Source organism: Furipterus horrens, unplaced genomic scaffold, assembly GCF_987537825.1.
Source record: "Furipterus horrens unplaced genomic scaffold, mFurHor1.1.pri manual_scaffold_11, whole genome shotgun sequence".
Taxonomy (NCBI): domain Eukaryota; kingdom Metazoa; phylum Chordata; class Mammalia; order Chiroptera; family Furipteridae; genus Furipterus; species Furipterus horrens.
The window spans coordinates 96,974,440-96,989,252 of NW_028327181.1; the positions used below are offsets into that span (position 1 = coordinate 96,974,440).

Genomic DNA, 14,813 nt, shown 5'->3' on the forward strand with positions numbered 1-14,813 from the left:
TACAAGGGAAGCGTCTAATTTTTTGAATTATTTGAAAGCAGCATGGGGGGCAGGTAGGGAGTGTGCCCAAGAAAATAGAAACCATCTTAGACTTTTGGGAGACATCGAGGTTCTCCACCAAAGGCTGCGGCCAGTCACTTCATGAGTTTTATTAAGAGGGAGCTGTCTGTGAATGGACCATTTTCTTCGCCTCCAGAAGGATGAGCCTGAGCTTCACTCCCGACAGGATGTCAAGATTAGGGTTCCTTGCCCTGGCCGAGTGGCTCAGTTAGTTGGCACATGGTCCCAGACACCAAAAGGTTGCGGGTTCGATCCCCGGTCAGGGCACATACTTAGGCTGCAGGTCCCGGCATGTATGGGAAGCAACTAATTGATATCCCCCCCACACCCCCACCCCTTCCTCTCGAAAATCAAACAGTCTCAGGTGAGGATTTAGAAAAAAAAACAGGGATTCCTTAGGCTATGTTGGGATCTGTCTAACCTAACAAATAGTATCAGCTGTGTAGAAGTCCGGTGGAAGACTGTGACAGATCTGTCCCTTCGGAGATCAGTTCTGGGTGGAAGCCCAGAGTTTGCAGGCAGAGGGTGCATTTTGTGGGTGGGAAACAGGTCCGCAGGTTGAGGGGTTTGCCCAGGTCACAAGGTTAATCAGATCTGGAATGAAAGCACAGCGATTCCTCATTCATTTATTTTCCCCATGAGTCAAGGACTTTTCTTTGTTGTCTTGAACAACTGAGAAGCCGTGGGAGGCACATTATAGGGGTGGCCAGTGAAGAAATGGGTTTCTGAGCGCATCTCACCTCCCGGGGAGAGAGTCCTGTGACACTACCAGGGCTTGGGGCTGAGCTCAACTCCAGCAGCCCAGGGCAGGCAAATAAACACAGTCAACAGTCAAGAAGCGTGAGAATTTAAGAGATGCGTGGGTCAGGGTCGCTAAAATCCTGAAATGCTGGGAGAGAAGGTAAATTCAGACAATAACAGGAAGTATGAGTGCAGTGGACTGAGGACAGGAGTCCTTGCGCGAAGGTTCAGGCCGCAGAAATAAAGGGAGTCCGGGCGCTCTGCAGCCTGCGGCCCAGATCCGGCCGTCCCTGGGCAAGCGGGGGCGGGCCTGGCCTGCGCTGCTGACGTCAGCGAGGACCACCCTGTCCTTCAGTGGCCGGACACGACCTCAGGCCTTTGTGGGCGGCCGGGCTCCGGGCCGTGGGCCTGGATAGGTGCCCTAGCCCGAGGTCCTGCGCGGCCCTTTCGAAACGGGGAACCTGAAACCCGAAACCTGCTGGATCCGCGGGGGTGGAGGGGCGGGGCTTTGGGCACAGGGGAGGGGCCTGGGCAGGCGCGCGGGCGCAGGCGCGGGCTGGGAGGTGGCCGCGTGCCGGGGGGCGGTGCGCGCGGGAGCTGGGGGGCGGGGCTTAGGGCCCAGGGGCGCGGCCTTGGACGCGCGTGCGCAGGCGCGTGCCAGGAGGTCTGTCGCGTGCCGGGGGTCCGGAGGGAGGGGTGAGGGGATTGCGCGCGCGGGCTCCGGGGCGGGGACGTAGCCTGGGGGGCGGGGCCTGGGCGCGCTTGCGCAGGCACGGGTCGGGAGGCGGCCGCGTGCAGGGGGTGCGGGCGCTGGCGACAGCGGGCGGGGCGCCCCGCGGGTGGCGCGGGGCCGGGGGCGGGGCTCGGACCTTGGAGCTCGGCTGTGGCGAACGGGGCCAGAAGCAGCAGGACGCGAGGGGCGAGCGGCGAGCCCGGCGCAGACTACGGCACCGGCGCCATGGAAGAGGACGACAGCTACGGTCAGTACAGCCCGCGGCCCGCCGGCGGATGCCCTCTCCCTCACGCCCTTTCCTACCCGGCCCGGCGGCGCCTCGGCCGGCTCGCGTTTCTCGGGGGTGGTAGTGCGGGACGCGAGTCCGGGGACTGGGGGAGGGATCGCCGGGGGCCGGGAGGCTGAGGGACGCCCAGGGGACCGGGGACGCGGCCGGAGGTCGCGGGGCCGGAGTCGCCGGGCTCATAGTGTCTGGGTCGCCGGCCGCTGTCACCCAGCGCAGGCCTGGCGGTGCCCCCGCGAACGCCGCGGCTCCTCTGCGCCCCCGTGTGCGTTCTCTGTAGTTTCCGGCCCCTTTTTGGTATTCGCAAGTTGTGTGCCCCGGTCTGTGTCTTTGTCTGAGGCGGAAAGGAGAAAAGAGCAGCCCGCTCCAAAGTGGGCAGACTTCTCCCGGGACGCTCCTGCGGCCAAGTCGTCGCCCGGGAGATCCCGGTTAGTTATTGCCGACCTCGTTAAGTTGGAAATCGGCTCCTGATCCAGAAACGCCCGCCTGGGACACCGGGGGGCGCGGGGACGGAGACCCCAGTCTGCATCCTCGTCCGCGCCCGCGGACCGGGAAGGACTTGCCCAGAACTGAGCGCGTCCAGCTTCCCTCCCGCCAACCTCGTCCTAAAGCCTGGGGTCAGCAGCGCGGTGTGCCCTCCCTCCGGTCGCTTGAAACGATAGGCGTTCCAGGAGGGGATTTGAGTCGCTGTAGTTAATTTTCACATTTTATTCACGGGGCGTTTAAGAAAGGACGGCAACCGGCACGGGCGGTGAACTTCTGCAGTTTAGCAGCAGAGCACAGACGGGCAGGGTTTCAGCTGCTTCTGCGGCTGAATGGAGCCCAGTCCCGGCTGAGCGACTGGCGCAGGGGTGCTCGGGCTTTCTGCTCCTTTACGAGTAAGGCGTTGAGGAACTGTCGACGGGTCAAGGGCTGGGTTTAGGACCTGCCACTTGACCCTGAGCCTCAGAGAGGGGGCCACGCGCCTGCGTGCAGGACCCACACAGGGCCTGAGGTCCAGAGCCCGCTGGGATGGGTGCCCATCAGATGTCCCCTCGTTACCTTCCTAGTAAAAGCCATGTGTGCTTTTCTTTGTGATTGAAAAAAAAAAAATCCCTCCGGCTGGTTCCAAAGGATTTTCTTCCCCTCCCCTCTCTTTCTGCCTATGAAAAGCCTTGTTCAGTGTTTTTTTTTCTTCTTTTTTTGTCTGCTATTTTCGCTACCTTCTCTTGCCATTTAATCTGGCTCAGCCCCGGTGTCCTGCCAGCCTTTCTTCTTGCCCTCCGCTGGTGTTCTTCCTCGCCCGGCCAGGCAGGAAGCGGCTGGTTTGGTTGCTTTCAGTACAGCGAGGGCTTTGCCACCAGGCGTGACACGAATTTGTACTTAGGAAGGGGGAAGCAGAGTGTGCTTGTTTCCTGTGGCGGCCGTGACAAATCGCTGCCAACGGGGAGGCTCAAAGCAACTTGCGTGTATTATTTGACAGCCTGGAGATCAAGCCCAAGTGGGTCTCACTGGGCGAAGGTCAAGGAGTCTGCAGGGCTGTGTGCCCCTCTGGAGGTTCTAGGGGAACATCCGTTTCCCTGCCTTGTGCGGCTTTGAGAGGCCACCTGCACTCCTTGGCTGGTGGCCTCCCTTCCTCCACAAAGCCAGCGGGGAGCGTTGGCTCGTTTCTCCCTGACCTCTGCCTCTTCTTATTCCGGTTCCATTGGACCCACCTGAGTGATTGGGTGACCCAGCATGAGAGTCTGCAGCCTTAATTCTGCAGCAGCAGGCGCCCCTTTGCCATGTGGGGTACATGGACATTTGGGGGGCTGCTAGTCTACTGACCACACATGAAGATAGGGAAAAAGTTTATTCTCTGTAATTCAGAAAAATCATTTTCTTTGTATTTTGAAGGAACCAGGAAGGTTGCATTAGAGGATTCTCCACCATGGGGCTCACCGCACAAAAAGTACCTAATGGTTTTAAGACGGTCATACGGAGAAGAAGATTCTGAGTTCTTTTAGGTTGACCTCGGTTTCCAGGATGGTCCATTTCCCTCATAGGTTTTACAGAGAATTTACTTTGAGAGACACAACAGCTGCTCCGATTCCACATTTCAAAAGGAAATGTCTGCTGTGCGCTCAGAAAGCACCTAAAATGCTCTGTCCCCAGGCTCCCGAACCTCTGTTGTTTTGAGACTCAGCCTAGGACACAACCACTGGTTTTAACATGCTGTCGGGGCAAATGGGCTATGATGTCCTGGCCACCACTTGGTATCGCAAACGTTCAGAATGTCACCCATTTGTGCTGTGCTGAAGAAAGAGGGTGAGTCTTAGAGGGTCCCTGTTCAATTAAAGAAAATTTCAACGACCTACAGGAAGGCTGGACTGCGTGCTCCTCGGTGGGGATCAGGGCCAGCCCCGCGGGGTGCGGGAGCCCCTCCCGCTGGGGCCGCTGAGTTGTTCATTCAGAGGCTCACCTGGCAGGTGCTGCCCCAGCCACGCATCGAGTGTGGCGTGCTCTGGCATGATGACGTGCGGGGGTGGGGACGGTTGCACGGAAGTCATTTTAAAGCTTGTTTTCCTTTGAAAAATGTGGAACTAGTGATTTTATAAAAACTTAATTGACATTTTAAGAAAGACGTTCATGTTGCTTGTGGCTGATTGGTGTTCATCCCCTCAGTTTCTTTATGAGCACCGGGAAAGAGCTGGGAGTTTTTAGGGTCACGTTGTCTCCCTGTTAGATCACTGGACTTCCTGGACTTCACTCACAAAGGGAAGAGGTATTGCCTTCATCGGGTACCCTGCCCGAGGCAGGGCGCGGGGACTCAGTTCCTCTTGGTGACTCTGAACTTGCGCAGAGATTTTTAACCTGCAGGTCGCCTGTTAGCTGCTTCTGGAGCCCTTCGGAAGGTGGGCGCAGAGTCTTTGTGAGCGTGCACCGGCCCTTTTGGGGAGTCCTCAGCTTCTTTGGCAGTCGTGGGGCTTCCGGCCCCAGGAACCGCTGCTCCTGCGGTTGCCCGTGCGTCGTCCGCCTCTGTCTCAGGACTGGAGGGGAGGCAGGGACTGTTAGGGTCACCCAGCAGTGACCTTGCAGATGTTAGTGGTCATGGTTCTGTGTCACAGCGGTGACAAAACAATCCAATTTCTGACCGTGGTTCTTCAACTGGAAGTCATAGGGCCGTTCGAAGCTTTTCCTTCCCGGACACCGCGCACAGCGTCACCCGCTCTGGCGCTTCATGCGCTTCAGACTCATCCCCGTCTGTGCTGTGAGGGCGAACTGGCCTTACAGAGACACACTTCCAGGCCTGGCCAGTGGCTCGGTTGGTGGGAGCATCATCCCATGCACCAAGGGGTCGCCGGTTTGATCCCCGATCAGGGCACATAGCGGGGGTGTGGGTTCCATCCCTGGTCGGGGTGTGTACTGGAGGCAGCCAATTGATCTTTCTCTTCTCTCTCTCTCTCTCTCCCCCCACCCCTCCCCCCACCCCCACCCCCTCCTCGCTCCGTCCTTCCTCCCTTCCTCTCTAAGCATATTCTCTCAGGCAATGATTAAAAGAGACAGACAGAGACAGCTTCGGTGTGAAGGAGAGGAGAAGAGACCCTAACAGGGCATTACCTCCATCAGAAGATCGCCGACGGGTGGTGGGGACAGAGGGGGGCCGGGGGCCACCTCGGCTGGGTGGGGAGAGCCCTTGCGTTCTGGGGAGGCTGCAGGCTCGTGCCCGAGCCTCCGAAGAGCGAACAGTGTGCGGCAGGGGCCCAGCGGGAGCCGCTCAGCAACTGGTGAGGGAGCCAGAGAGGGAAGCAGGTGCCCGTGGCCAAAGTCCATCCTCAGTTACTCAGCGAGCTTGCGCTTTTGTCTTCGACTCTCCACCCCAAACAGAACAAGAACACTTTTCTGCACGTGTTTGACCCTAGGCCAAACTAATTTTCTTTGTTTTTCTGTGATATTGATGACATTCATTGTTCTCAAATTTAATTAGATACTTAATGATTTGCCTTTATTGAAAAGAACACAATTCTCTGAAGTCAGGGCTTTCTTAGAAAATCTGTAACATAAGGTTACAGTAATTATACATTTAGTGGCCTTTTAAGGTAGATTTTCAGAGGTGACATTAACATGTCAGGGTATAAACATTTATAGAATTCTTGATGCCTGGTGCCAGTTTGCTTTCTAAACGGCTGGACCAGTTCCCCCTATTCTTAGCAGTGTTTGGGGCACATGTTCCATTATCATTGCTAATGATGCCACTGGTGAGAATTGGCATTTGAAAGCTTCAAAAAAAAGTTAAATGGTTATGAAATGGCACCTTATTATAAACCTATTGGTTACGAGATAGTTGGAAAAGCTTCTTTGCATATTTGTGTATCATGACCTGATCATTCATAGGGGATGATGGTTTATTAACTGAGATGACCTCTCTTTAATGACCTCTATCAAATCAAGTGATTTGTTTTTCTCACTCATATTTTAAGCATGGGGAAAATACATGTTCATTCTGACTGGGGTTTGGGTCAGATTTTGACCAATTGTAATTGGTTGGCCAAAAGTCTGTTTGTTTTTTTTTTCCGTAAAATAAAATACATTTTTTCATTTTCATCGATAATTTTATTGATTTGGATATTTTGAGTATGTTACTTATCTCCTGCTATTGGCTTCTAGTGGGTAGAGGCCAGGGTTATTAAACATCTTTCAGTGCATAAGACAGCCTCACAGCAAAGAATTATTTGGCCAAAATGTCAGTAGTACCCAGAAGCCGCGCAGACCATGTTTGACACATTTGATCAGTCACAGCACCTTTTCCATGTACTGCACAAATGTTTTTTGTGTTTCAGTTGCATTTTTACCTTTTTTGAAATAATAAAGCGTAATATACCAAAAATGTTGCATATCTTCTTCCATCTTCAATATTAAAAAATGGCTACATAAAAATTCACAATTTTGATAAGGTTTTTTTAATGCATGCTCGTATATATGACAGCTGTCACAATACAATCTAACAGACTTGTTTCGAGTGAAGTTAAAAACAACTAAGCAGATCCATTGTATTGGAAAAAAACGTAACGGACCTTTGGCGAACCCCATAGAAATCAATTACCTTTCTTTAGTTTTTATCTTAAAGATTGGAGATCTCTCCGCCAAAATACTGTATTCTGGTCAAATACAAAATGTTTGCTTTAGAGGAAAAAATGTGAGTTGAGTAGCTCTTACTGGTCTGGGTTATAATGCTAAATACAGCAGCTTCGTCGGTGGGGTCTGAAGGCTCATGCCTGCTTCTTTCTCAATGCCCAAGATCAAAACGATCTTGCCAAATAGGGTTTTCCTTATATATTTCATGCATTCAAGGGCAGGTGGTTCTCTAGTGAGAAGCAGGGGAGCGCCTTCTGGTTCAAGGGTGACAGCAAACATGTAGGTCACTTGGCGGAGGAGGAGGGAGGAGACAGGTGAGGCAGAGGTTGGAAGCTTCAGCTGCAGGAGGCCCAGGGGCTGGTCGGTCTTCCCTCCTGAGGGCCCCTTTGCCCCTTCCTGCTCCCCTCGCCCCCGGTCAAAGGTTTGGACAGTGGGCTCAGAAGAGAGCACTTGGCCTGAGCCTGTTCGTTGCTGCGTTGCCACGCCCCCCGATGGTCTCTCGGGTTATTGTTGCTTGGTTTCCCTTGCAGTAATAGAGGCATGGGGAGGTGGAAAAGTATTTCGAAATATTCAAGAAATCCACATCCTCTGAAACTGCTGTAATGTTGTTTTGCTTCTCTTGGAGCATTGACTAAAACACCGCAGTGTAGGCTGATGGCGGGGGAGGGGGGGTTCTCACTCCTCGTTATCCAGGGGGCGTCACACCGGCTCTCTGCTTCGGTCATGGTGCAGTGGTCATCGGCCACTGTCTGTGATGCCCGACCCCTTCAGCAAAGGCCCGGGTGTTACCTTCCTTATGTGAGCCTGTGTTTTCCACTTTTTTTTTTTTTGTCTTCAGGAAGGTTTCTGTTTCAGAAGCATGCCTTTATCTGCTGTTGTGATAGTCACATTGTGATTATTGATGTTAGGTATGAGTGACGGAGTTAGTTTGGTGCCATTAAAAACGCCTCTGCAGTAGTGCCATCGCAGGCGTGGTTTCCGTGAGCACTGTGGCAGCCATCTGCAGCGTTGGGACCCACTGCGCCCCAGCAGCCCTGCTGTCGCGGATGCTCTGGGCCTGGAAGGCAGGTTGAACACGGGGACGTAGGCAGACAGAGGAGAGCAGTCCTCCCTAGCGTTGGGGTGGAACTGGACTGGGCGGACGAAAGTTCGCAGACGAGCCGGGTTGGGAACCGGCATTGGTGCCAATGAGGTGGATGTGGCAGAGAAATACGTTTCAGGCCAGACAGTGAGCAAAGGCCAGGTGGCGCGGAGTAGCAGACCGCCTCCCCTCCCGTGCCGGTCTCCTCTAGACCTCTCTGCCTTTTTTTTTTTTTAACTTCACCATTTGCTTATCACCCAGTTGTTCAGGCTCGAAAACACATCGATTTCTTTCTCTTTCTTGTTGTCTGAATTGTTTCCCAGCATCAGATGTGTCTGTCTGGCCGGCCTCTTCTTCGCCATCTCCCCTGTGTCAGGGTATCTGCTTAATGCCGGGCTGTGGAGAACTGTACAATCTAGGTTCTGCTTGCAAGAAGCTCACAGTGCAGGGCTGACTCGCAGGAGAGCTTCCAGCCGGGACCCCCGTGGTCAGCGTGCTTCAAGCAAGATACACTTTGGCGCAAGCGGGCAGGCCAGGCGCGACCGCGAGCGGTTCCTGCGGTCGCAGCGGTTCCCTGCCGGCCAGCGCTCAGCTCAGGCCGGCGTTTGCCCGCGTTCTCCGGGCGAGGAGCTGGCGGCCTCGAGACTGGGATTTACGGACGGTGACCTGGCGGGTTGGCGGAGGGCCGTCAGAACTGACCCTGGGCCCACGCCTTGCTCTGTCGCTGCGCTGCCCGGCCTGCTCCTCTCGTTCCCTCTCCTCGCCGCCATGGGCTTGTGCGGCTCCCTCCTGGAATTGGGCTAGAGTCCGTGTCTTGGTAGTGTTTGGATAGTTTTTGGTTCAAACCTGTGTTGCAGGTTATTAAACAGGTTTATTGAAAGCCCATTGTTAATCTCAGGGTTGAGACTGGAGGAGTCTGCAGGCCCCTGCCCCCGAGCCGGTTCTGTTCCTGACCTGTGGGGCAGCACTGGGGAAACTGGGGCAGGGGCTGTGGCCACGGAGACGCAGCCTGGCCCCGCTGGTCCCGGAGGCAGAGCCCGTGTGGCCTTAGGGCGGCGGGGATTTACATGAGCAATCAGGGTAGCCGGGGAAAGGTGAGCAGCAGTACCTGCCGCCCACACCCCTGCGCTGCAGCTCTCTCGGCCCCTTCCAGGGACCTTCCACCCTTGATGATGAAACGTGAAGGGTGTTGAAGGAAGAAATTCAACGTTGAAATTCAACACTGGGAAAGAATAGTATTTCTTCTGGGAGTCAGAGAGTGTTCAAGGTCTGCCTACCCCAGGTTGTGACTGCGGCCTCCTGTTCTCTTAGGAGAGACAGCATTTAAAAAAAAAAAAAAAAAAAAAAAAAACGCAGACTATTACATTATGTACTTTTATATTATTTTAAAGATTTTATTTATTTATTTATTTTTAAATTATTTATTTATGCTGCTTTGTTTATTTATTTATTTTTAGAGAGAGGAGAAAGGAGAAAGGGAGGGAGAGAAACATCACTGTGTGGTTGCCTCTCATTTGCGCCCCCAACTGGGGACCTGACGTGCAACCTAGTCATGTGCCCTGACTGGGAATCGAACCAGTGACACTTGGTTCGCAGGCCGATGCCCAATCCACTGAGCCACACCAGCCAGGGAAGATTTTATTTATTTTTAGAGATAGGGAAAGGGAGGGAGAAAGAGGGAGAGAAACATCGATTAGTTACATGCACCCTGACTGGGTACCAGGCCTGTACCAGGCATGTGCCCTGACCAGGAATCAAACTGGCGACCTTTCACTTTGCAGGACGACATTCAGCAGGTGAGCCACACCGGTCAGGGCAGGAGAGGCTGCTTTTGGACAGGGCCACATGAGGATGACAGTACCCTAGTGGGGTCCCTGAGGATTCTGAGATTGGGGCCCAGACCCCTGACTGTTAGGGGACAGTGCCGCTTCATTTACTGTTGGAAAGAGTGTTTAAAACCAGGCTTTGCTCACTTGGCCGCTGTCAGCCCAGCTGTGGTAGCACCTGCAAGGGGACTGTGGTTCAGGGACCCTGGGACACGCCTGACACCTGACAGTACAGTGGAGTTGGAGTGCAGCTTCTCAGCCCCGGCGGCCTCTGCTCCGTGGCGACTTGGAGGTCTGGCCCCTCACAGAGCTCCAACCGGGTCCGCCTGGCACATCCCTCCCCACAAGGCTTCTCTGAGGCTGTTCCCTCTGAGTGCTTGTCCGCTCGTACCCTCACGGGTAACCCTCACTTGCCAGCCTTTGCGCAAGTGCCGGCTGGCCCTGGGTGCCCAATTAATCACACAGCTTGGGGGCCCCTCCCCGTGCGGGCCCCCCGTGCTGACTCCCCCGCAGCACGCGTCGCCTTCTCCGATTCCGTTTAGTACCCGTGGTGGGTCTCCTGCAGCTGAAACAGAGGGCTCCCAGAGGCAGGGTCTGTCTCTGGTTATCAGCTGTGTGCAAGAGGGTCCCCATTATAGGCTCAGAGTTTGTGACTGAGTCCTTAAACCCTCCCCCCTCCCCTCCCCCTGCTTTTCACATGGAAACTAAGGTGAATGAAATTGCTGCCAGCCACTGGTGAGCTGCAGTTGGAACTGGAGTGTAGTCCTCTTGCCTCCCAGGTACCATGTCCGATTTCAGTCTTCGGTCCTTTGTGGTTTCTTTGGGGGCTTGGGTTTTGCTGCACTGATTGTGGTAATAACCGTTGGGGAAGTTTCTCAGTATTGGCTTACTGGGAGGATTATGGGGACACTTTCTATGCATTCAGAGATTTCAGTACAAATCTTTAGAAAGGAACGTTAGAAGAAAAATAGGGTCATTCTATTCCTGAAAGGTGACTGGCAAAGAAATGCGTTAAGAGGGGCTACTAGAGCGCATGGTAGGGTGTTTCATGGTACAAGTCTACTTTTTATTCTAGTAAGTATCGGTGTTTGACAAATGCATGTGTTTTAAAAATAATTTTAAAATGGTAATTGATTTTCTTTGTGATTAAAAAAATCAGGAAAGCAACTGGACCGCTTGTAGAATGCTGCTTTGACTTGAGATCTTTTCTGGACATTCACTGTATTATTTTCTAGTGGCTGCTGCAACCAATTATCACAAATTTAGTGGCTTAAAATGAGACAAGTTTATTGCTTGACTGTTCTGGGGTCACAAGTCTGGAGTGGGTCTCACAGCTAAAATCATGGCGTCACAGGGCTGGTTCCTTCTAGAGGCGCTGCAGGGCAGTCCGTGCCCTTGCCTTTCCCACCTCAGGGGGCCGCCTGCGCCTCTAGTCCTGTTACATCTTTGAAGTGCAGTGGCTCATCCAGTCTTGGTCACATGTCATCGCTCTGACGCTGGCTCTCCTGCCTCCTCGTCCGTGGTTAAGAACACTGCGATCACATCGTACCCACCGCACAACCCAGGAGAGTCTCCCCATGGCTAGGGCAGCTGATTGCACCTTTAATCCCCCTTTGCCAGGTAACAGGTGGTCCAGGATTAGCATGTGGGCACCTCGGGGACCATTTTTCTGCCTTCCACATCCACTCTAATGCTTTTGCACCTGGGATGTTCCCGTCCTCCCAGGAAAGGCACTGTAATTCTTGTGCGTGTCTTTCTTCCTGAGAAAATGTTCCACGTGGATATTACAGATTGCAGTATCAGTGCAGACGTGGCCTCCTGTTGTTAAGCATTTCTGGTTCCAGAAGAGCGCTCCTCCCGAGGCGGTAGGGAAGCGCATCCGGAGCGGCAGCATCTGACCCGCACGCCCTGTCGGCCCTCTGCGCGCCGTTTGTCCTCAGATGACGAGCAGTGTTCCGTCAGACCGCAGGGGCAGGTGCTCGCTGCCCGTGTCAGAAATGGCTCTGTACTTCCTCTGATGGTACGAGAATTTGTCCTTGTTTCAGGTAATGGAAACATCCCCGAACAGTGAGCTTCGTAGGAAAAAGGAGTTCATTATTCTACGACGAGGCACTGGCAGGATATTATTTGGTGATGATTTTCCCAGACATCTGCCTTTTGTCCCCATGTCACATCATGGGCATCTCACTGTGGAGGAAGGAGGCCAGGTGCTGTTTATTGTTCACGAATTCGTGTTAAATCCTCATTTGGCTTAATTTTCACCCTAAATAGATTTCAAGGATACAAAACCAAATTTTAGACTAAATACTACTGTCCTTTCGTTTTTCTGATATTGCTGTAAACTCTCATTTTCTTAAACACATAAATATGTGTATGTATAGCACTCTAAAGCCCTGGCTGGTTTAGCTCAGTGGATTGAGCGTCGGCCTGCGAGCTAAGTGTCGCTGGTTCGATCTTCCAGTCAGGGTACATCAGAGAAGGAAAACTCTGACTCCAAAAAACCTCCGCTGCCTTGCGGCATACCTCTTCAGGGGAAAGGCTAAGGGAGTAAACCCCGACAGAAAATCCGGAGCCGGAGTCCCTAAGGCGGTTTGACGTTGTAGTCAACACCGGCAACTCCTGCGGCGCACCTGAAGCCAAGCTGTATCGACTCCGTCTTTCCCTTGGACCCTTCAGCTGCGAAGAGAGGGGGGGTCTGCTGCATGGGCAACAGCAGACCCTCCATATCACCCTGCCCAGGCTCTGTAGCTTCAGCGTCATCGCATGATGTCGATTCAACACGGGAGGAGACAGATACCATGTCACTCCCGAGTCGGACTGCACAGCCATTCTCAGCGGTGCAGATAGACTCTTAAGAAGCTACACCATCGTCTCTCGAGACGGACGGCTGCCGACGACGACGATAGCACTCTAAGCAGAGAAATTTAAACTTTTGCCTTAAAAAGATTACAATAACACATCCTTATAGTAAAAAATGAGTTGGTTGAGAAAAGTCGCTTTTGGATTTTAAAGGGCTTTTACCAGCATGGCTGGTGTGGCTCAGTGGCTTGAGCACCAACCTGCAAAGGAAAGGGCTTTTCCTAGGCTCCAGGACGCTGGAGTGAGTTTAATTCTCTCTGTCACCCCAAGGCCAGTTGATTTCCACACAAAAATAAGTTCCACATCACTGATTCCGGCCTGGAGCAGCAGGACTGGAGCACAGGGACCCTACGGGGCTTGGTGGCACTTGGAGATCCGCAGCCTGGAGCAAACCAGAGCCTCAGAGCCATTTGGACTCAAAAGGCTGGGAAGCTCAGGGGCATCGAGATGTGTGCTATAGCGTCCCCTCCTGTGGGCTGGGACACGCGTGTACCCTAGCATTGCTGCTGGTGAACAGGGACACGCGTGCACTGTGGCGTCCGTACCTGTGAGCGGGACGTGCGCCGTAGCCTTGACAAGGGAGTCAGAACTTGGAAACCGGTAGATGTTCTCCTCAAAGAGATGGTTTGGTCTGTTAATGCGTATTTATGTTACAGGATGTTAGGCACCCCCCTGTGAACTATGAGGTCTGCCTCTGCAGGCACGGAGGCTGGCCATTCAATGCTGAGTGAGAAATAGGCTGTTCGTGAAGCCCTGTTTATTAAAAACGTGTGTTGTATTTTACCAACTGACATTGGCATGTGCGAAGAAAAACCTCTATAACCTTTATAAGAATTCAGTCACAGTGAAACCAAAACTAAACTGTGGACTGGGTGAGGGCAGCGGGGAAAGGGGATGGGCAGGGCCGCTTTTAGTTTTCACAGATGAGTGGAAGACTCAAAGCAAAACAGTCTCCTTGATAACTGATAAAAATGATGGTGGCTACATAATGGTTACATTTGGGATGAATTTTGATTTCAAGAAGTGATATCAGATTTATTTGATCTCCATGTAGAATTGCTTTTTACTTCTGTTTAAAATTCTTAAGACTTGTTGTAGTGGGATTTTTGTTTGCTTTAGAAAAAAGTGTTTTAAACTAGCAAAGTGCCATTGCATTGTCTGTTAAACTGTGAAGAGCCTAGCTATTTGGATGAGGGGCCAGGATTACATACGCTTTGCGGAAGAATCACGTGTTTCCCAGGCCCAGAGGGCCCCTTCTGTAGTTTGAGTTGTCGGCGCCCCGCAGATGGACAACAGAAGTGGTCTGTTTCCGTTCCTAGCCGAAGGCTGTAGTCTGGACAGCGGGGCCAGAATGGCAGCCCCCATACCTGACTAATCTGCAGACACAGCTGGGTGAGGTTCTTAAAAAAGCAGTTTAGCCCTGGCTGGTGTGGCTCAGTGGACTGAGTGCTGGCCTGTGAACCGAAAGGTCGCCAGTTTGATTCCTGGTCAGGGCACATGCCTGGGTTGTGGGCCAGGTCCCTAGTTGGGGGCGTGTAAGAGGCAACCGATTGTTTCTCTTGCACATCGATGTTTTACCCTCCTGTTCCCTCTTTCTAAAAAAAAAATAAAATATATATATATTTAAAAACAGTTTATTCTGGGGCCCCACTCTAGCCATACCTGTGAACCAGGTCATCCAGGGTAGGATCCAAGAATGACGGACAGAATGCACATACATATGATATGTACGCACATGTTTCCAAAGCTCCTAAATTTGAGAAGCCCAGATGTCAAAGACCCATCTCAGGAAGGTCGCACGGCCCTCCTCAGGGTCCCATTGCACGGCCCTGGCTGGGTTGGCCTGGCCAGAGATGGTTCCTTCGTTTCCTGTGTCGCTTGTGTGGAGTGATGGTGAGAGTCTTGTGTGTCCAGGATTGTAGGAAGGGGTGCCTGTGTGTTACATGCTTGTCTCCAGCTGTAACCGGCTGATTGATGTGGTTTTACTTTAGGCCATTCAGAGTCCCCGGAGAGGGTTTTGAGCTTTCAGGCAGAGGCTCAGCAGATCAAAGAAGCAAAAAATAACCAAGCCCTGTGTGTTTTTTTTAACTCTCATCATAGCTACCAAGTCGATCAGCATCCCCAGGTGTCTGTACG

General features: G+C 52.8%; 1 protein-coding gene across 1 annotated transcript in view; it reads left to right on the forward strand.

The window, feature by feature from the left end:
- The first annotated feature begins 1,646 nt into the window (after positions 1-1,646).
- CYTH1 (cytohesin 1) overlaps positions 1,647-14,813 on the forward strand; it is a 66,241-nt gene continuing 53,074 nt past the window's right edge. Inside the window, exon 1 of the mRNA XM_090291857.1 lies at positions 1,647-1,781. Within this exon, the coding sequence (XP_090147983.1) occupies positions 1,760-1,781 (22 nt within the window). The 5' untranslated portion in view covers positions 1,647-1,759. The remainder of the gene's footprint in view (positions 1,782-14,813) is intronic.